Consider the following 23,509-nt stretch of genomic DNA (forward strand, 5'->3'; position numbering starts at 1 on the left):
CAGAAAGAGAAAGAAGGGGAAATTATTTTTCCATCAGGGAAGCGCTGTCAGGAAAGGCTCCATATTTAGAGAGAGAAGAGCACAGGTCTACATCAGCTCAGGTAAAGGCACACATTCCTGAAGCCTTCATTTCAGGCAGCTGAAACCTGATTACCAGACAGGTCTAGTTCCCCTACAAGAGCTGGCAATTTTATTTTAGGGGGAGCTGGCCCACTGCCCTCCTCTTGGTGGAATGAAGACCCAAAGGGATTGGCAGCTGTCTTAGCTTCCCTGTCAGTGTCCCCCAAGGGGATAAAATAACTGTCAGCCCTCTTTCCCAGCAGCCCTGGCGCCCTGCCTGGGACCTGTCGCCTCAGGGGACAGCCAGCCAGTGTGCCTATGGTTTGGATTGGGTAGAGGTTGGTTTGATTTTTCCACTGAAAAAGGGAGAGTATTCATTTATGGTGTGGATCTCACATGCATTTTGAGGAGCTCTGAAAGATAATTTCATTTTCTCAGCTATAGGGAAGATAGAAATGCATTTTATGGGGCAAAGTATCTTATTTTCTAGGATAAAAACAAGGACCAGTGTAAGAAGGGACTTAGCTGTCTCTATCTCTGGTAAACCTCTTTCCCAGCTTAGTAAAAATATGGAGGAAAAGAGGGGCTAATGCAACTTTATTCAGTAAAATATGTATTTATGTAGCATGCTTGGAATCCAGAGGTGAAACAAAATTTTTCTCCTTATCCTCAAAGGGATTACATTCCCATGAGGGATGCTCCTTAAGGGCAGGGATGGTTTGTTTTTTGACTGTGTACCTCCAGGGTCCAACACAGGGCCAGGAACTTAGTAGGCACTTAAGAATTTGTTGAATGCTGATTGAATGAATGAACATCTGGAAGTGAATCAGGAGGCCATTGTCTCTGGATGAATCCTCTTCCTTCTTTGCAGGAATGATTTCCTCCCCCCAAAACCCTGCCACCCACCAAGCCTTATGAGAAAAGTGCCTACTGCCCATGCCTGGGAGAGGCAGCTTCCTAGATGGCCAAGTGATGCTTCACCCAGGCTTTGGCTTTCGGTTTATCCTTTTCTTGTGCTTAATATCTTATTTGCATGGGGTTTTTTCCTGTCTTGATAGGCAAAAGACCTGAGGGAAACTCAGAAGTAGCTACAAGCAGGAAGACCCCTGAAGATTTAGCCCTCTGATGTCTGGTTGCTGGAGAACTGTTCCGTAGGCTAGGTTTGCCCTCTTGGCCAGTGGAGGGAGACAAGTCTCCATTAAACTGCTGGTTCTGAGACTGTTCCAAGAAGGAACTTTCCTCTCCAGGGCATTTCTCTTCTTTCTTATAGGAGGGTAACATGACCAGCAGCATGCAAGAACTAATAAGACTCTTGGACTACTTGCAGAAGGAGGTAAGGGCTTTTTATGCCTCTCTTTCCCAGACTTCTGATACCCTAGTGTCTCCTCGGCCACAAAGAGACCATAGCTGCTCAATGAACCAAATACATATGCCCATGACCTCAAGTACCATCAGTTGTTAGAAGTTGTCTTTTAAAGGGCTGGGGGACATTGGTTCATCTTTCTTTTCAAACTTTTACTTTCTGTCTTGGTAACAACTCCAAGACAGAAGAGAAAGGGCTGGACGAATGGGGTTAAGTGACTTGCCCAGGATCACATAGTTAGGAAGTGTCTGAAGTCAGATTTGAACCTAGATCTAACCAACCCCAAGTCTGGTGCCCTGAGCCACTGAGCCAACTGACTACCCCTGGGATGTTGGTTCTTAGGGAACAGCAACATTATCACCTCTCTTGTTCTGGATGCTGTAGCTCTCTTAATACAGCATCTGATTGCATGAGCACTGGGGGTTGATTTATGCTCAAGATCAAAATTGACCCAAGCCAACTATCTTATATGGTAAACCATAGGAACCTGGCAACAAGCGCTGGGTCCCTAGGTAGGACATTTCTGAGAGAAAGTCCTGTGTGGGAAAATAAGTCATAAAACCCTGATGGCCACTGCTAGTCTCAGTTGTGAGTGATAAAAACTGAGAACCCAGTGACCTCTTGTCTCCCTACGTTTGCTCACTTGCTGACTCACAAGAGAGTAGTAGTAGCCAGGAAAGAGATGGATCAGAACACTTAATTTTCTCCAGAAACATTCTGTTGCCTATGGTGAGGGCCACTAATATGTGTATCTTTATTCTAAGACTTGAGATTTGAGAGGTAACCTGGTAGAGAATGAATATTGGTGGAAAGAAGGAAGGAAGGAAGGAAGGAAGGAAGGAAGGAAGGAAGGAAGGAAGGAAGGAAGGAAGGAAGGAAGGAAGGAAGGAATGGAGGGAGAAAGGAAGGGAGGGAGGGAGGAAAGAAGGAAAAAGAAAGAAAGAGAGAGAGAAAGAAAGAGAGAGAAAGGAGAAAGAGGGAGGAAGAAAAAGAAAGGAAGAAGGAAGGGAGGAAAAGAAGGAAAGGGAAGGAAGCAAAGAAAGAAGAAAGGGAAGGGGAGAAGAGGAAGAAGAAAGGGCAGAAGGAAGAGAAGAGAAGGAGGAAGTATTATTAAGCACCTACTATGTTTCAGGTACAGTGCTAAGTGCTTTACAAATTTTATCTCATTTGATCCTCACTAAAATCCTGGAAAGTAAATACTATTATTATTTCTACTTTAAACTAGAGGAAGCTGATACAGAGGCTAAGTGACTTGCCTAAGGTCACTCAGTTAATAAGTGTTCAAAGTCAAGATTTGAACTCAAATCTTCCAGTCTTCAGATTCCACCCTTTATCCATTGCACTGCCTTGGGAGGCCAAGTACCTCAAACTGTGTGATCCTGGGCAAGTCTCTTACCCCCATTGCCTAGCCCTTGCCACTCTTCTGTCTTAGAATTGATACTAAAACAGAAGATAAGGGTTAAAAAAAAGAAAGAAAAACAACCACATTATTTCATTTCTATTATATTTTTCTTTATTTTGTAAATTGTTTACCAATTACATTCTAATTTGATTCTCGTCTCACTGGGGTATTGTTGGGGGGCTGCAATGTGACCTGCAGACAGTGGGGATGAAACCTGTGCTCCATGCCATACTGACTTAACTTATCACAAAATAAATGCCTCCATGCTATGACAAATGGAATTTTTGGCATTAAAATATATGCAGTTATAAAAAATAATGTAAAGAAAAATAGTCGTTGCTCATTGTCCACCCACCTTAACACAATTCATTCTAAGAAAGCATGAAGGTGGAGAACCAATGATGACTTTGGGTAAGGGCTTCCTTGGGAATCTGACTGGGCAGGTTTAACATTTACTCTACACAGAGTCTAACATCCAAGCATGTTACCATGATAGCAAGAATCCTTCCTTAAGAAATACGAGTAGCCCAATGCCCATGAGATTGAAGTGTTCCAGACTAGATCTCAGATCATTGGCCAGGCAATCCCCACAAGAGCCAGAGACTTCTCCAGCAGTTTCATGCTGATTTTGTACTTATCACCCTCTCCTATGCTTTCTTAGGTCCCCAAAGCCTTTGTGAATCTGGTGGATATCTCAGAGCTTGGGAATTCAATTCAATCAAATAATCAGGAGAATGGACCCAGGTAAGGCTGACCTATTAGTGTCCTGAGATGCCACTTCTGGAAATCATATCAAAGTGCTAAACATTCTGCTGGAATCCTGATATCTGGCATAGAGCAGTAGAAGGATCACTGTGAATCATGTTCAAATCCTGGCTCTGCCGCTTCCTTTTTGAGCATATCACTTTGTTTTCCAGGACCTCAGTTTTCATCATCTGTAAAATGGGGGTGAAGGAAGGGTTGGACTAAATAGCTCTAAATCTATGATCATCTGAATATCAGTTCTCCTACTACTCCTTGAATAATCTAAGAGGTTAAACCAGCCTTGGGGTGGGGTGGGGGGAAGGAAGAAATAATATTTTATCTTGAATTTTATCTCAAAGTCAGAAAGTTTACCTTTATAATTTTAGGGAAAACCTTGACCATTAGATAGCTAATTCTACTTAAAATATTTATTTTCAAAAGAAGTTGATACCAAGACTTTTCAAATATAGGATATAGGGTAGTGATATCAAATTCAAAGAAAATGGAAACCCCTAAACTCTTCATGAAGATCCTCCTGGACTGCATGTTGACTTTGTTTTTGCTGTAGCTTAGTTATTTCCAACATGTTTCACTCTTTGTGACCTCATTTTGGGTTTTCTTGGCAAAGATACTGGAGGGGTTTGTCAATTCCTACTTCAGCACATTTTGTAGAAGAGGGAAATGAGGCAAATAGGGTTAAATGACTTGTCCAGGGTCACACAGCTAATAAGTATCTAAAATCTGAACATTCATAAAGACTTCAGGTCTAGACTTAGAAAATCACATATCAACATTATCTATTATTTTGTATTTTTATTTATTTTGTTCATTATTGTGCTGTGAGTCAAGGTGGCATGTTTGATATTTCTAATATAGTGAATAGAGTGTGAGACTTGGAGTTTGGAAGATCTAAATTAAAATCTTCCTCCTCATATATTGTGTGACCCTGGACAAATTACTACCTCTTTCTGGACCTCTGTCTTCCTCACCTGTAAAATGAGAGGGTTGGACTATATGGTCTCTATGGTCTCTTCCAGCTCTACAGGTTTGAGTGTATGATCTTTTGATGACTCGTACCACTACCAGAAGTTTCTGGTTTCACCTCCAGGAATGAATGAGTCATGCCAACATTTCACAAAAGAGGTTTTGAGAGAAATATGGGGGGATGGAATGAAGAAAGATGAGAGGAACAAAAAAGAAACATGGGAACAAGAGGAAAAGAAAGGAAGAACTGAAAGAAGAATGGGGAAAGAAGAATGGGGAAAGGAGTGCTGATGGAAGGAACAAATGGGCAGGAGGGATTGCAAGGGAAGAAGATGTGCTGAGAAAGAAAGAAGGAAGGATGCCTCCATTCCTAACTATATTCATCTTTTCTTTTAGTCTTAGTATCTATGGCTGGCATCCCCACCAAGCCTGACTCTTGTGCCCTTCCTACCTGGCCTAGAGCTAGGAAGCCTCTACTCTGCCAAATATCAGCTTTCCATCCCCTAATAAAAGCTTTTGCTAAGAAATATCAAAAAGATCAGATGCTGGGAATTTAGTGACAGCTCTATCTTTTTTTAAGCCAAATTAAGGGTAATACAGAGGTCTGAGATGAGATAGGGATGGGTGTACAAGAGCCCCAAGTGGACTGTTCATCTTTGCCCAAAATTTGTCTTTCAATCCAATCTTTCGTTTATCTAGCCTATCATTATTTACTCATTTCCTTTTGATAATGTTCCTCAGATCTCTCTCCTTCCAGACTCCTCGCCCCAACTCTCAGGCTCTCTGATAGGTAGGCGGTCTGGCCCATTGCAGCTTCTTATCCACTACCCAGAGAGCAAAGGACCATAGATTTATTAATTATCTGAACTGGAAAGGATCTCAAAGACTATGAGCCAGAGGTTCTTAATCTCTGTGTCATGTATCCCTTTGGCAAACTGATGAAGCCTATGGACCCCATCTCAGAATAATGTTTATCTAGACTACAGTTATCAAATACTATTAAACTATACTAAATATTTTAACATGAATAAACTTAAAAAATTATAGTTATCAAATAGTATTAAAATATTAAATATTTTGATAAAATAAACATAAAATTAATCATTAAAATGTTTTTACCAGGACTTAAATTCCAGATTAAGAACCTTTCGTTTAGTCTAACCTTCCCCCATTTTACAAATGAGGAAACTGAGGCCTGGGGAAGTTAATATCTTGCTCAAAGTCATCAAGAGAATATGCATTAGAGGTAAGATTTGAACCTAGGACCTTAATTTCTTTTTTGTTTTGGTCAGGGACCTAAATGAAGTGTGTGAATGCCCACAGGAGCCTTCCCGACTGACCACAGCGGTACAGAGATGGTACTATCAGGTGAGAATACTTTTGGAGCATGACACAGTACCAGCCAGAAAGATCAAAGAAGAATGAGAGAGGGCTGCATCTGGTTCTTCTCACATAGTGTCTATCCAAGCCCTGGCCCCTGGATGCTATTTTCCCCTTCTCTGACAGTGGCACAGCCTTAGAGTAAACATTCCCCAGGGTCCAACTTGCTGAAAGAGCTTGGGAGTGAAGAGCTATTGTATTTTCTCCTTGGAATCAATATTCTCTCCTGTCAGGGGATCATATTTGGGGATTTTTCTTTAGAAAATGATGGCTTTGCAAACTGATAATGATGCTAACTTACACAGGATGTCCCCAAGGTCTTAGTACACTGACTGCATTTCAATGTCACTTTGAGGCTCATAAAGAAAGCTATTTCCTCATAACAACCCTGTAGGAGAGCTAATAGAAGTATTTCCTCATTTGACAGAGGAGAAGATAGCCTCAGGGAATTTAAGTGACTTGGTCAAGGTCACACAGTAAGTTAATATTGAAGTCAGAATTAGAATACTATCTAATGACCATTTGGGTCATTTAGCTCAGCTGGTTAGGGCATCATGTCCACAAATTCAAGGTAAGATTATGGGATTTACTGTCTGAATGAACCTCAGGAACTATCTGGTGTAACCTCCGCATCTTATATATGCTCAGCCCAAGGGTACAAAGACAAAAGTGAAATAAAGCATTCCTGTTCTTAAGCATCTTACATCCTGTTAGCTCCTGGGCTCTATCTTCATTTGGTTCAGTTGGCTTTGCATGATCTGTTCCTTTGCCACACCTACCCCGCCATCTTGCAAATTTTATATGTAAATATATGTATGTATAGAGACAGACAGACAGACAGATAGAGACAGAGACAAAGAGAAAGAGAGACAGAGAGAGACACACACAGAGAGAGATACAGAGAGAGAGAGAGAAACAGACACAGAGAGAGACAAAGAGAGAGACAGAGAGAGGAAGAGAGAGAGGAGAGAGAGGAAGAGAGAGAAAGGAAGAGAAAGAGAGAGGGGGTGGGAGAGAAGAGAGAGAGAGAGAGGGAGAGGGAGAGAGGGAGAGAGGGAGAGAGGGAGAGAGGGAAAGAGAGACAAATGTTTTGTTCACAGAATATGAAATAGGAGGGATCCCAGTAGCCTTTTGGTAGACTTGTATATGATCAAGAAATTTCTCTGTGACATCCCTAACAAGAACTCATCCAGTCTCTATTTGAAAACCCCCACAATTCAAGAGGAAAACCAATATTTCCCAAAGCAGCCCAACTCTTTTTGCCTAGCTCTAAGTGTTAAGCTTTTTTCTCACATTAAGCCTATGTTTTCCTCTCTGTAGCTTCTAACCACTGTGTCCCCTGAGCTGAGTAGCACAAGTTCAACCCCTCTCCCATGGATTCTTTGAATACCAGAAAACAACTCTCCTACTGGTCCCCAAAGAGACCACAAGTCATTATGGATAAATCTTGAGAAAAGCATCCCTACAATCAGACAACAAACCAAAGTACAAATATGACCGGCACTGCAGTGCTCAAGAGGACTCTATTCATTCATTCTAGTTAGTGCCACTGGTCTGAAATGACAAAGACGTTGTAGTTGAAGTTCCCACTGAAAAAAATTGGAGATTCAGTAAACCATGGGCCATAGATTGGGTGCTGGCTCCAATTTTCCTATTGAGAGCAGTTTTGGATCATGCCTAACTCCAGGATGTGACTGGTGGCCCAGAGGGCTTCTTCCCAATTGAAGTTCAAGCTCCCTTAGCCTAGAGGCAGACCTGACTTCAAAGAAACAGAGGAATCCAGCTTTCTCTCTCTAACTCTGGCCCATTGCTCCCTTATCTCAGAGGAACAAAGAGAAATGCTTATAATAAAGCTAAAGTATGGGTAATAGGGTCCCTTCTAGAAAGGAATTTATATTCCAATATGAATATGAGGTAGAGAGGAGATATTTATTTCCTCCTGCACAGGGCATACTAAGGGTACCTGGGAGTTCATGAACAAATACAGATAATCTATCAGCTTATCCCTAAGAAGGAAATGAACTTGGGATTGTGCCCTAAACTACCTTTGGCAGTCACCAGGAGCTGCTTACACCAGTGGAAATCCTATATAGCCTCCTTAATTAAATCAGCCCATTTCAAGGTATTGTGGGGTAACTACTTCAGAACATGGTTGATCCTGGTCCAAGGTTCTATGCAAGAACCCCAGAAAGAAGTGTTTCAATGGTCAGAAGTAAGAGGTAGACACTTTATCTCTTCATTGGTGGGTTTTTTTTTCCCTTCAGAACTCATGGGAAAAACTACTGACCTCGGGAAGATACGACACCAAAGATACTTTCACAGTAATTTATCAATCTTTCCTCCATGAGATGGAGCCTTCTGTTTTCCAGGTGAGTGTAAGCGATGGCTAGCATGAAAGAGGGAAGAAAGGGAAGAAAGAGCTCAGGGCAATAGCTCAGCACAACACTGTTCTCTGCGCCCACCCATTACAGATGAGAGGAAACCCTTTAGAGATCAGTTAGTCCAGGCCCCTGATTCGACATATGAGAAAGCTGAGAGAAAGGAATACGTTTGGCTATTGTTTGCCTATATTCCTTCTCTCTAGAGTTCAAACAAGGGCTGGGAGAAATACTAGTAATTTCTCTTTCCAGTTTGGTAAACTGAGGTATTTTTGAACCTTTAAAAAAGATTCCAGAATGCTAGCCTATTCCAGGAACAGTAAACTATGATTTCTCTATTCTATATATGATCATCGTTCCATGAATATAAGGGACTACTAGGCAAACCTCTCCTCTTAAAAAAAAAAAAAAAAAGCTTTGACACAAACTATCATTAAATCTATATCCATCATTCAACCTGGATTTTAAAAGTTCAACAACTCAGCTATGGGCATCAAATAACATGAAAATATGCTTATGAAAAATGAGTTATCTGGCACACTTTCCTTAAATAAATAAGTTACAATAATTTGAAAACCAGGATAAGGTGAATTCTATTACATGCAATATTGATGCCTGAAAACCAATTTTTATTATTAAGCAATTTCTAAAGTCCTCTACAAAAATTTTACATAACAGAAAATGTGATATAACCATTTCTATATTCTGTGACTACTTCACTATAAGCATTTAAATATCAAGAATATAGAAATTAATAGCTAAACAGATTTAATATTCAGGTATCATAATGGTTAGAGTATTGGACTGAATTGGCTGAATTGAACCTCTGAGCTTTGTCACTTTGTCATCCACACATAGTTCCCCTAGATCCCAGGTTGTGACTGGATTTCATGATCCTACACTTAGCAATATGTCGTTCAGCCATTTTTCCATCATGTCTGACTCTTCACAAACCCATTTGGGGTTTTCTTGGCAGAGATGATGGAGGGGTTTGCCATTTCCTTTTCCAGATCATTTGACAGATGGGGAAACTGAGGCAAACAGGGTGAAAATATCTTCAAACAAGGAAGTAGGTAACTGAGACTGGATTTGAGTTCATATCTTCCTTAACTCCTAGGCAGCATTCTATTCAATGCACCTCTTAGCTATCTGATAATGGCAATATAAGGTGAATTTAAATGAAGGGAGATAACTCTCCCAATGCTAGCCAGGGCCAGAACAGGGTGAAAATCCAGTTTGTCAGGAAGATCTGTGTTCATAATCCTGTTTAAGTCTTTGTCCATGTGGTCTCAGAGAATCGTCTTCACCTTTCTCAGACTTGGTTTGCTTCTCTGTAAAATATCAACTCTCATTGCTGAACATCCATTTTTCATAGATGAGAAAACCTCAGTCCTTAGAGGTGAATGACTCATCTGAAGTCATACAGATAGATCTGCAATTGAAACCTAGGATCCATGATTCCAAGTTTGGTGCTCTTTCCACTACACCTCATTCCCTCCACCCATTCTCTAGAAAAATGCCATAAATACTCGTTTCCTCAAGAGTCTGAGGCAGCGAGGTGGCACAATGGATAGAGTACTATCTTGGAGGCAGGGAGACCTGAGTCTCAGATACTTCCTAGCTGGGTAAACCTGAGCAAATCACAATACCACATTTGCCTCAGTTTCCTCATCTGTAAAATTAACTGGAGAAGGAAATAACCTAAGATACTCTAGTATCTTTGTCAAGAAAACCCCAAATGGGGTCAGAAGAGTCAGACACAACTAAAAAACAACAATAGCAACCATAGGAGCTTCTGGTAAATGCTTACTTCCTTAGCTGTGTAGAACCAGTAGATTTATAAGTGGTGGATATAGCCACTGGTCAATTGGAAAACATTTACTAAGCTTCTGTTTCATAAGCCCCCTTGTGAAATTGGGCTAGTTGAACCAACTGAGATCTTGAAGATATAAAGTGGGGAAAGTTTTATAAGTTTTATTCCTCTAGTAGAATATATACCTAATCCTTCCCTGAGATGCCAGAAGGAGTAGTGGATCAAGACCTTGTAAGATACAATTTAGTGCCATGTTGGTGAAGATGTGGCATGCATGCCCTGGTGTGCCTCAGTTTGCTGGAGGGGGCTGCTCTATTCTCCCTCTCCACAGTAACTGAGAACATTTTTTGCATGCCCTGTCCCTCTGTCCAGCCACTCAATGTGAGCACTTCCTCCCTCATTACCTCTAGGGTAATGTGGGGAGTTCACAGGCAGCTTGAAGGTGCAGTTTGGGCATGCAATCTCTAAAAGTTTCACCAGTGCTGTAGAGTATACTCTGCTGATCTCCTCATTAGGAGTCATTTGGGAGCTCAGTTGTTCAGAGCCCTATGGTAAGGACAGGAATTTTGTCTCAGTCTTCCTTTTGGTAATAATGAATCTGTGCTTTCCTTCATAGAAATAGCCTAGATTCCTGACTCTAGCCAGATATCTCACAAAATTGGTCACAAAGGAAGCATTTTTCCTTATGCACTAGTAGGGTAAGGGTCCAGACGAATTGGTGTACAGATATTTCTGGTATTGGAAAATTAACTCATAGCACATGGTGGGTCAGTAGCATCCTATCTGAATTCCAAGAACTGAAGTTTCTTCTCATGGTTTGTTTGTTTTTTTCCCCCCAGATCAAACAGACTTCTGGTTCCTCCCTGAAAAAGTTATCGACTGCCCTTGCTGTGAGTCTTTGGAATGGCATGGTGAGTTAACCTAATTGGCACTCTTGTCTTAGAACTGGGCAGAGTGTTGTGGGGACAGACATACTTGCCATGGGTCTAGAGCCATAGGGGAGAAATGAATGGCTACTCTATACCTTTCCACCCCATCAATGAATTTACCACTTAGCACCACAGAGAAAACAGATAGACATTCCATAGTCTGTGATCTTGGCAAGGTGCTGTGTAGAATTCTGCCCAAGTCCCAGCTGAAGCTGTTTTCAGTTTGGGGTGCTATGACAATTCTGATCTGTTGGAGGAGTGGCGAGGAAGGTGGGAACAATACTTAGAGAGAACATAATTCTCTTCATTCAAAACTCTTCTGGGTCACACATCAAGGCACAATTTGCTGTATTCATTCGGCCAAATTCCCTTGGTGCTTCATGCCAGGCAGCATTTTATTTTGGATATAAAACAGCCCTCTTTTGAATGTCTAAAGCCCTTTCTTCCCAGAACTCTCAGTGTGTCACCTCTCAGTGTAGGGAACAGAGTGACCAAAGGAAAGCTGAGATCCCAGGATTCTATTCTCAGCACTGCCATTCATGAACTGGACCTCATGCGCTAAGCCAACACAGAGCCTCAAATTTCTGACTTGTAAAATAAAGGGAATGGTTCATTAGATGATCTCAAAGGTCTCTTTTCCAGCTCTGAGAACTCCAGTGTAAGGCATTTTCTTTATGTGAAGGAAGTTCTTAATCAATATTTGTTGAATTGGGTGAATTGAATCCATGAGCTCTATCTATGCATGCTTTCTCTAGAACTCAGGTAATGGTTGGGATTCATGGACCCAAATTTAGCAATAGGAGGTGAGTCTAAATGCAGGGAGGCAATTCTTCCAAGTGCAGCGAGGTGCCGACAAATTATAGAGCATCAGCCTTGGAGTCAGGAAGACCTGAATTCCAATTCAACTTCATATATTTATTTACTATTCCTGTGGCCCTGGGCAAGTCACTTAACCCTGTTTGCTTCCATTTCCTCATTTGTAAAATGAGCTGGAGAAGGAAATGGCCAACCTCTCCAATGTCTTTCCCAAGAAAATCCCCAATAGGGTTACAAAGACTTGGACACAACTGAAATAATTGAACAACAACAAATTCTCCCAGGTTGATGGTGCCTGATACAGGATAAAAACCCAGGTTGCCAATAGAATGTAGGCTCCTCAAGGACAGGGACTATTTCATTTTGGTGCTTTGTGTCCCTAGTGTGAGTTAGGGATACAATGGGTACACATGCCTGGCATATTTTGCTGTTTAGTCATTTCAGTCTTGTTCAAATCTTCATGACCTCTTTTGGGGTTTGCTTGGCAGAGATACTGGAGTGGTTGGCCATTTCCTTCTTCAGCTCATTTTACAGATGAGGAAACTGAGGAAAACAGGATTAAGTGACAGCATCACATAGCTAGTAAATGTCTGACACCAGATTTGAATTCACAAGATGAGTCTTCCTGATTTCAGACCCTGCACTCTATCCACTGCTCCATCTAGCTACTCCTGAATGTTCCATATATCTGCCTGGCCTATAGAAGGTGCTTAATAAGAATTTATAAATCTGCCTGAGTCTAATGTTAGTGCTCTCTGCCAACTCTTTTTCTGAGGAATTCAAAGCACATTGGTACAATGAATTGCAGAAGCTGTGACAACAATAATTTATTGGGTGTCTACTATATGCTAGGAATTATGACCAGTGTCTCAGGCTTGGATCCTTGAGGTTAACAGGTTTATGTTACTGACCTTAGTTAGTATTGGTAAGTAGAGAGTGAGCCGGGAGGCAGGGTTGGAGGGATGGTGGGAAAGAAGGGAAAAAAAGTAGAAAAGATCATGCTAGAGTGAAAACCATAAACTATGGAGTCATAAGGCCTGGATTAAGATCCCAACTCTGACTCTTATTGCCTGCATGACCGTGGGCAAGTAACTGAACTTCTCTCCACCTCAGTTTCCTCTTCTGTAAAAATAAGAGATTGAAATGGATGGTCCTTGAATTTCTTTTCACCTCTAAATCTATCATTCTCTAATAGGGGCAGCTAGATTTCCCAGTGGTTAGTGTTAAGCCTATTCTCAGGAGAACTTGAGTTTAAATCCAGCCTTAGACATTTACTAGCCAACCTTCTTTCCACAGAACTGTGCTCTCACCAATATATGGGAAAAGAAACTTAGATTGATGAATACCTGGGCAAGGTGCTTCCTTTGGGCTGAGTCAGGCCCCCACCCCCCCTCTCAGTTCCCTCCAGGCCTGATGAGGTGTTAGTCAGAGGTCTAAGTTTCTCACTGGTATTTGAGCCCCCAGCTCAAGCCCTTGCCTCCCCACAATTCTCCAGATTCAGGCAGAGAGCTGCTGGTTCCCATTTTTTACCCTTTCCAAGCCACCCTATTTTTAGAACTTCAGTGACAGAAACATGTTTTTCTTCTCCCTTGTAGAGAAAGGCCTCCCTCCTCCCAGCTGAGGTGGTAGGCTGACTGATGAGAACAGCTGCATTTCGACACGTATCAACGTGAATGGAGCCTGAGAAGGGGAGGGTGGGAGAAAAATTCCCACCAAGGCAGCCAGAGTAAATGAAAAGCACACTGCCATAGGGGAAAGGTGTTGGATTTCTTTCTAGGGTGAAATGTTTGGAAGAGGAACTTTTTTTACAAAGTGTTTTCTGCCAGGTCTCACTGACCCTGGCTGGAGTGAGAAATCTCCTCAGGAAAAGCCAGTTGTTATGATCATTCTATGTGACTCTGTCCTCATTTTCCAGACCTGAAATACTCAGGCAAAGGCTGCCCCTTATGGGTACTCACAGTTCATTTCTTGCCTGTCACCCTGGATGGGAGCAATGCCAATGATGCTTATCACAAGCTCTGCAAAACCCCCCTTCTCCTCCTGCTTCATTTCTCTTTTCTTCTTCCCTCTCCCTCACTTCCCCTTTCTCCCCACCTCCTCTGTTTGTTTCTCTCTCTCTCTCTCTCTCTCTCTCTCTCTCTCTCTCTCTCTCTCTCTCTCTCTCTCTCTCTCTCTCTCTCTCTCTCTCTCTCTCTCTCTCTCTCTCTCTCTCTCTCTCTCTCTCTCTCTCTCTCTCTCTCCCCCCATGTCTCCTTTTCTGTCTCTGTGTTTGTCTAGCCCCCCTGTGTGTTCTTCTCCCTCTCAGTCTCTCTGTCTGTTTGTCTCCCTCCATTTTCTATCTCTATATTTTGTCTCCTTCCCTCTCTCTCCTTCAACCCCCCCCAATCTCTGTGTGTGTCTCCCTCTCTGTCTCTCTGTTTGCCCTCCTCCCTCTCTGTCTCTGTCTCTGTCTCTGTGTTTCTCTGCCTCTCTGTCTCTGTCTCTCTGTCTCTGTTTGTCTAGCCCTGCCCTGTGGGTGTTTATCTCCCTCTCAATCTCTCTGTGCCTCCATTTGTCTCGCTCCCTCTTTCTCTGGATCTCTTTTTCTGTCCCTGTGTTTTGTCTCCTTCCCTTTCTCTCCTTCACCCCTCTCTCTCTCTAATCTCTCCTTCCCTCCCTCCCTCCCTCTCTCTCTCTGTCTGTCTCTGTCTTTTTCTCTGTTTGTCTAGCCTCCCTCTCTTGTGTTTGTCTTCCTCTCTGTCTCTCAGTCTGTTTGTCTCCTTCCCTCCCCCTCTCTCTCTATCTCTGTTTGCCTCTTTTTCTCCTTCCCTCTCTCTCTTTCCAATCTCTCTCTGCCTCCCTCCCTCTCTCTGTCCCCCTCCCTCTCTATCTATGTCTCTGTTTATCTCTGTCTCTGTATTTCTCTTCCTCTCTCCTGTCTTTCTCCCTCTCCCTACCTCTCTCTCTGTCTCTCTGTCTCTCTGTCTGTCTCTGTCTGTCTGTCTCTCTCTGTCTCTGTCTCTCTCTCCCATCAAAGTTACTCAACTGTTTGCTGAGTATCTTTTATATGCTTATGCTATTCCTCAGCTCAAGAAGCCTTTTCATATTTAAAAATTTTATTTTTGTATCACATCCTCTCCCTTCCCTGCCCTCCCCATCACCCAAGCAAAAAATCATATATAAATTATATCTTTCATGTTTCTCTTTATCAATTCTTTCCCCGGAGGTGGACATTTACAAGTTATTCTTCAAATACTAATTCTGGAGCTGTATATAATGTTCTCTTGGTTCTATTCATTTTGCCCTTCATTATTTCATGTCGGTCTTTCCAAGTTGTTGTTTTTTTAATTTAACCTGCTCACTGTTCCTTGCAGCACAGTAACATACCATTCCAACTATATACCACAATTTGTTCGGCCATTCCTCATTTGATGAACATGCCCTCAATTTCCAGTTCTTTGCCATCACAAAGAGAACTCAGCAGTGGTTTTGCTAGGTCTCAGGGTAGTTTTATGTCTATAGATATAATTCCAAATTGTTCTCCAGAATGGTTGGATAAGTTTACAGTTCCACCAACAGTGTATTAGTGTTCCCCCAAAATCTTTCAATGGCTCCCTATTGCCTTCTCCAAGCAAAATTCAAACTCATTTGCCTAGCATTTAAGATCTTCCCCAATCTGTCATCATCCTACTCTTCCAGTCTTATTTAATATTCTTCCTCACCAACTATTTTTGCTTCAGACAAACTGAACTGTTTATTACATTATAATCATGCTCTAAGTTTGGGGGATTAAAATTTTTTTTTACTCCAAATCTTTATTCATGTTGTTAGGCAGAAAGATGAATTAAAAAAAAAACAGGCAGAATTTATATAATGCTTTAATATTTGCAAAGCACTTAACAAATATTACCTCATTTAATGTTCACACAACTCTGGGAGATAAGTACCATTATTATCTCCACTTTACAGATGAGGAAACTGATGAGAAGTTAAGGAGCTTGCCCCAAATCACACTATTAGTAAGTTTCTGAGGCAGTATTCAAACTTAGGTCTTCCCAACTCCAGACCCAGTGCTCTTTCCACCATGCCCCCTTGCTGCAGTACCACCATTGGAATCGGGAAGACCTATGTTCAAATCCTGCCTCAGATATTTACTATCTCTGTAACCTTGGCCAATTCTCTTAACTCCTCTCAGCCTCAGTTTCTCAACTGTAAAAAGGGGACAATAATAGCACCTACCTCTTGGAGTTCTTATGAGGATTAAATGAAATCCTATTTGTAAGCACTTTGTATACCTTCAAGTTCTAGATCATTGGCAATCATTCTTTTATTATTATTCCCCATACCTAGAATATCCTGTCTTTCCTTTTTTGCTTGCTCAACAAACAATTTAGTTCAACAAACATTTATTAGATAGTGACTACTACATGTAAGTTAAATGGGATAGTGGATTCAAAGCTGTCCTAGCAGTCACGAAGACCTGGTTTCTGCTCTAGACACTGATTCATGCTGGCTGAGCCAGTCACAATCTTTCAGTGGCTCAGAAAATTCTCTAAGCCGATAAATTACAGATGAGTTACTGATTGGTATTGGTGGGGGAAGTTTCCACACCCATGAAATTTCAAGCTAGGACCCTCCAAAAAAGATATTTGGGGGGTCCAAAGGCAATGAACCAAATGAGTAATACACATGTTGAAAGGAAGATGAAGCCATACAGAAAGTGGGGTGGAGCTAAGGAGCAACTATCCACTTCTAGCTTCTACTCATCTCCAAGAGTTGCTCTTCCAATCTTCTACAAGTTCTCCCTCTTCCCATAGGGCCTCTGGGAAATGAACCATTGTAATACTAGTTGATGAGTTAAGTAATCAGATGTTTTCCAAGTCTACTTGATCTCAGTTTTCCACTAAAGTAAATGTTAACCTCTCTCTCAGGTCTGAGTCACATGGCAAAGTCTTGGCTAAAGTCTCAGTCAGTCCCCTTCTTCTTTACCTCCCCTACTTTCCCTTTCATACTACTTGCTGGATCATAGCCAATTCCATGAGAATTTGAGGCAGGGGAACTGAAAGGAAAAAACACTGGACAATAATTTTTAATTCCATTTCATAGGATATAAATTTAGAAATTAGAATCTATCTAGCCCAGCCCCCTTATTTTATAGAGAAGGAAACTGGAGTCCAGTAAGGTTAAGTGACTTGACCAAGGTGACACAGTAGTGAGGGGCAAAGATAGAATTTGAATTCTGATCCTCTAACTTCAGAGGCCAGTATTCATTCCACTATACTAAGCTCCCCACAATGTCTAAGTTCTCATTTTATACTGTCATTTATTTAAATTTGGGGTGAACCACTGAATCTCCCTAGACGTCAGTTTCTTTAACTATCAAACGGGAATTAAAATGGTTTTACATAGCCACATATTCAGGAGAGTACTGGTAGATGTTTACTGGCTCTCTAAAAAAAGATATGTATTCATGATGCATTTTTAAGTTTAATTTGTATCATTTACATTTTCTCCACCTTCTGAGGTATTAACTCATCAATAAAGTAAGAAAGAAAATCCTGATTTGTAGCATAAGCCGGTTTTAATAATTGGCTCTCATGGACAGATAAGGTCCAGCATACTCCTTAACTCATGATCTTGCTTCTCCCATATTACATATGTGATCTTGTTTCATATATATATATTACCGTTTGACTATTGTGACAAGAAACCAAGGATCAGAGTGTTGAATAACCTTCCTGAGATCTCATCACTAGAAAATGACAGTCAGAACTTGAACTCAGGTCTTTTTTATGACAAGTCTAATTCATTTTTCACAATGCCACCTTGCTTCTTTCTCAGGAGGCTGGTGAAGATAAACGAATTATCCAAATCTCTGAATGACTTTACAGCTGTTTCTCCCCCTCTCAAGTTCTTAGATCTCATGCCCTTAAAACGAGGAGATATAACTAGATGACTAACAGGTTCCCTGAGATCCTTTTCAGCTCTAATCATGCTCCTCTGATCCTCTATGTACCCTGAAGAAGCCTATCTCTGTTCAATAACAAACATGGAGAGGACCAGAGCCTCCCTTCAGTATTCTGACCGCCCTGAAGAACAGCCTTGCCCTGGTCCATATTCATATTCCCATTTAGAGGCTTGGCTCCATTTGGAATTTAAGTAGGTCTTGGATACCTTGGATACATAGACTTGGACATATTGGACTGTGAGTAGGTCTTGGGTTGAATGAAGGATGCAGTGCTTTTTCTTTCTTCCATCCTTTGCTTTGGGCTGTTGTCATTCCTCCATGAGCTCATGCTCAGGATCCACCTATTTGATTCCCCTTTCAATCAGATGTTTCAGGGCTAATCAGAAGGCTAAAGTTCTCTCTCCTGCCTCCTCACTGACTGGAACATGGATGCTATGCTAAGATAATCTTGGAGACCTTGGCTTTGGCTAAGACTAAAGTAACTAAACTGGAAAATGAAAGGAAGATTAACAGATAAAATGTTATATTGATCCATCAGTGGTGTTGAACTTAGCATATGCCCCTGCTCCGAGGCTCAGAAAGGGATTTGGGCAGTAAGTGTTTGTCACTAGAGTTCCCTGTCTCTAAGCGGGAGTGATAGTGCCAGGGTTCTAGGAGCTGGCTAGTTCATACCTAGGTCCCCTAAAGAACAAACCTAGAGACTAAATTTTTGAAAGAGAGACCACAGGCATTGGGAAGCTCTTGGGAAGTCCTTCAAGGTTTCTCAAATGTTTACAAATTGTTGGGTGAAAAGGGAAATCATAGTGTCTTTGACTTATGCTGCAGTCTGATTGATGATATGGCATCTTGACCCATCAACACTACTTCAGCCAAAGATCATCCTCCTCTAGTGAAGGCCCAGGACCTACGTCCCTCAGATGTAAAATGTAGGGGATGTACTAGGACATCTCTAAGGTCCCTTCTGGCCATAAAACCATGTACTGGTTCCCTAACTGGTTCTTACAGAGTAATGGGAACTTCAAGGTCATGGGTTTTATCCTTTGGCTTGTGGGTACAATATGCTTTCAATCGGTCATATTTCTACCTTTCTTTAGGCAGAGGTCAATTCAATGCAACTCAACATTTATTAAGTACCTATCTAAGCAGTACATTGAACTAAGCAGTACAGTGTGATGCAGGGACAAGGGTGAAAATGGCCGGTAATCAGATAACTCTAATGTAAGTTAGAATGAGAAAAATTCATCGGGGAAGTCAGACAGAGAGGCATGAGAGATGGGAGAGAAAGTGATCTCCTTGTGAAATCAGGCATAGTTTCATGGAAGGGGTGACACTTTTAAGGTGACACCTTAAAGGAAGAAAGGCAGCAAGTTGTCATAGAAAGGTTATTGTATTTGGAGTCAGGAAACTTGGGTTCAAATCCTGGCTTTGAATTTTAATAACTGTGACCATGGACAAGTCATTTAATTTCTTTCAGTCATGATTTCTATCTCTATAAAATGGGAATTTCTATCTCTATAAAATAATAATAATACTTGTAGTATCTACCTCATAAGGTTGTAGTAGGATGCATTCTATCTCCCCAAATAGAATATAAGTTCTTGAAAGGCAGGCACTTTTTGTTTTTTGTTAATGTAATTCCCAGCACCTCGCGTAGTGCTTAGGATATAGGAACATCAAAACTTCAACCACAAATGCTTGTGAATTGATTGAATGAACAATAAGAGGGAAACACACTATGAATATTGGAGGACTAAATAAAATGTGAGCTAGTATCTGAAGGAGATGTGGAGAGAATCTTCTAGAAATAGGGATAATGGGTCAATATGCACAGATACAAAAGAGGAAAGGCCAAAATTGGGGAAGAGATGGTAATCTAGCTTGTCTTGATGGTAGAGTGAATGAAAGGGAGTAGTATGAAGTTAAGACTGGGGGGGTAGAATAAAATCACTTTGAGGGCTTTGAATGAATCACCTAATCCAGTCCCAGACTATGGATGTTTTCCCCCTTCAAGTGAATTACCATACAATAATATCTCTCATTGATACAATGCAAAGCAGATGGTACAGGTGTTGTCCCCATTTTACAGTTAAGGAAACTAGGGTTCAGAGAGGTTAAGATATCTATATAGAGTCACACACCTTGTAAGCATCTGAGCTGGGATTTGAAGCCAGATGCCTCCTGACCTATGCCTCAAGATGACAATGCTTGCTGTGTGCTGCAGAATGCCTCTTAGTAAGCACTGCTCAGTGATACCCTGGAGTGGTGTCAGCACTAAAAGACTTGCCTAACATGAACCTCCCATGTTACTTTCTTTTCCAGATAGATCCAACAGGAAAGAAGGAAGAGTTTTTCACCACAGGACAAAGAATTCCAGTGAAATGTCCTACCCAGGTTTGCAAGCATTGGTTAGGGTGGGGTAACTTGATAATTTGGAATGTGAGCTTTGTAATTGCAACTGGCAAGGCAGCTTGTCCATTTCCCCATTAATGCCCTGGAATACTATTTTTGACAAGTTTCTACTCTTTTCAACATTAGGAATGGCTCTATAAAAGCTTCTCCCAAACAGGAAGTTTGTCTTTATGTTTCTCCTGCTTTTATACCAGGAGTGGAAGACTATAAACAGAGCCTTTAGAACTCAATTCTAGCTTTGCATGTCTCCTCATGCTATCTTATCATACCTAGACTCCTGTGCCATTTGCAGACTTTCTGCTCTAGGCTGAAGAAGAGGAAGTGAGGAGTTGTGCTACTGCATGTCCAGGAGGGTCAAGCACTTTAAGGAAGGAGATGATTTTGATGGTATTTTTAAAAACTCATCAGAGGAGAAGCAAAGAGACTTTAGGTGATGGATGACTTGATCCCTGAAAAGCAGCATCACTAAACAAGTCAATTCTACTCATGGTACCTCAGTATCACAATCTATAAAATAATGACATTCATACTAATCTACTTCTCAATCACATTTTTTGATCACTTTGGTGACTTTTGATTTCATCAATGAGGATACTCCTTTCAGACACAGATTACAAATGTTTTCTGAGTAGAAGGCCTTCAAGAATTGCTATGGAGGGACAGCCAGGTAGCACAGTGGAATAGAACACCAGACCTGGAGTTGGGAGGACCTAGGTTCAAATTTGACCTCCTACACTTCATAGCTGTATAACCTGGGCAAGTCACTTAACCCCATTTGCCCAGCCTTTGTCTTTCTGTCTTAGAGTTGTTACTAGGACATAAAATAAGGATTTAAAAAGAAAATAAAAGATATTGAAGATGTAAAATTTTGGGGAATACCCTACAACTGGGGTCATAGCTGTAGAAATGTCATTTTGGGGAGAACCAGTAAAAGCTTACAGTAGGCAGAGAAATTTGCCCCAATTACTACATCTGGAAAGGTGGACATCTAACTAGAGAAGTACAGTTAACAAAAGTGAAGTTTGCCCCATAAGATACATTGGGAAGGACTGGGATGGTAGTGGTGAAACCCAGTGGATTGTTCTAAATACTTGGTGCCTTAATCCCATAAGCATTTGGGACAATCAGGATAGGAAATCTGCAAGCATGACAGAAGACTTTATTCAAACTAGTATTGTATGGGGGGGGGGGGGGTTCTGTAGCTAAAAAGAGAAAGAAGTCCATTCACTGACTAGTGAGAATGTTGTCTCTGCACCCAAGATACACAGGGCACACACACCAATAATAAATATGACACTCTCCTACCGAGAGAATTGATGGCCACTGTGGAAGAGAAGCTGGTGAGTGTTTCAGACATCAACCAACAGTTGTTACATATATTTCCATAGTTGACAAAGAGTTGAATTCCATGACAAAAGTTAACAATAATCAGGTTCACCCTTAGTCCTGGGTTTTTGTCATAACATCTGTTGCTTTCTTTCTACAGAAACACCCCTATCTCTTTACCTACAGAAACAATAATAAACTCTCTTCCACACCAGAGATCAAGAGGATATCTGAGGTACTAAAAGCTCTTGTTGCTTGTAAATATACAAATACTGATTAGTGCTGAATCTTTAGAGGTGGGGGAAAGCCCTCTGCATTATTCTTGAAGACCTAAAACTCCAAATCCATATTATGGTGCTAGAGCAAAGCTGGCATGAGAGAGTAGATGCAAATATAGGTGTTAAAGTGTGTGAGCTTTTGGGTTCAAATTTGGCCTCAGATACTGCCTAGCCAAGTGACCCTGGGCAAGTCACAACTCCAATTGCCCAGCTCTTACCATTCTTCTGCCTTGGAACCAATACACAGTATTAATTCTAAGATGGAATGTAGGGGTCTAAAAAAAAACAAGTATTATTATTTTGGAAGGCCCATCCTAAGACGTGCCCCCAAGAAAGTAGGAATTTATCCCCATTGGTGACTTTGTCCTATTTCTAACCAGACTAGGGTCTTACTATCCCTTGTTATTTAGAACTAGAGTGAAACTTATTTCAAACAAGTGTTGGAGTCTGAAATAGATTTAAATTAGCTTTACAGACAGGCTCTAAAAGTCCTTTGGCTCACTCAGATTTCCCCATCCAGGCCAATAGCATGGTGAGAATGAATCATAAGATAAGGAGGGATACTTGAAACATGAGAGAATATATTTCCCAGTGAGTCAAACATTCTATGTAGTGTTTATTTCTTTCTTTTCCCCCATCTAAAGCCCAATTTCTTTCAATCCTCTGCCCACTGTGTTCATTTGCATGGCTGTTGAAAACTATGACCCCAAACAGGGAAACTCCTAGGTCTATTTCCCCTATTTCTACAGGAATATCCCTATCTATTTACCTACAGAAACAGTAATTATTATGTCTCCCAAGATAAAAAATATCCAAAGGTAAAAAGTCAGGATCATATAGCATCTGGGTAACTACAAATGTTTTTGTTTTTGTTTGTTGGTTGGTTTTTATTTCAGACAAGAGAAGGAACAGAAATCCGATGTCCTGATATGGATCCCTCCAACGCAGTGCCCACTTCAGGTAAACAGACCTCTGGGAAGTGTTTTTAAATCCATTGGAAGCCTGAATCTGAACCAAGCAAAAAAAAATTAAGGCTTTCTATACAACCTGGAATATTCATGAGTAATAATAATACAATCACAGATCTTGAAGTTGAAGGGATTCTCAGAAGTCATCTAATCCAAGACCCTCATTTTACCAATGAGGAAACTAAGATCCCGTAAGGTGACTTTTTCCAAAGTGATACAGATTTTTAAAATAGCAGATTTAGGCATTGAACCCTAACTTCTTGGACTAAAAATCCAACATTCTATTCGACAACTCTGCTCCAGCTGTTATTAACAGCCAACACTTATATAGCTCTTTTAAGGTTTACAAAGCGCTTTAAATAATTATCTTAGTTGAGTTAATCTTTTCTTCCCTTTTTCAATTCTATGTAGGCTGAACTAGATCATCAAGCTATCTCTCCAACTCTAAGTTTTATTGATGCCTCATGTTTTTACATGATAATCATCTACAGAATAAAATAAAAATTCTCAGACTGAATTCTCCATCTTGATAATTAGTTTAACAAAAATACTCATTAACAGGACTCCCTTCCCACTCTCAAATCTTATCTAATAGGTTCTTGCCTCTTTGCTGGGAGAAGAGAATTGTTTCATTATCTTTTCTCCAAGAGCACTATTGATTTTTCAACTGGTTGAGTTACTCTTCAAGTACAATGCTGGAGAATTGTCTCCA

General features: G+C 41.0%; 1 protein-coding gene across 2 annotated transcripts in view; it reads left to right on the plus strand.

Moving 5' to 3' along the window:
- Window positions 1-23,509, plus strand: part of PLB1 (phospholipase B1) — a 241,736-nt gene that overhangs the window by 69,101 nt on the left and 149,126 nt on the right. For both annotated transcript variants that reach the window (XM_056818431.1, NM_001077185.1), the window contains 8 exon segments: window positions 1,331-1,393; window positions 3,487-3,569; window positions 5,846-5,921; window positions 8,198-8,302; window positions 10,964-11,035; window positions 20,136-20,207; window positions 21,712-21,786; window positions 22,726-22,789. In XM_056818431.1, the coding sequence (XP_056674409.1) occupies window positions 1,331-1,393; window positions 3,487-3,569; window positions 5,846-5,921; window positions 8,198-8,302; window positions 10,964-11,035; window positions 20,136-20,207; window positions 21,712-21,786; window positions 22,726-22,789 (610 nt within the window).

The sequence above is a fragment of the Monodelphis domestica genome, chromosome 1 (genome assembly GCF_027887165.1).
Source record: "Monodelphis domestica isolate mMonDom1 chromosome 1, mMonDom1.pri, whole genome shotgun sequence".
Classification (NCBI taxonomy): domain Eukaryota; kingdom Metazoa; phylum Chordata; class Mammalia; order Didelphimorphia; family Didelphidae; genus Monodelphis; species Monodelphis domestica.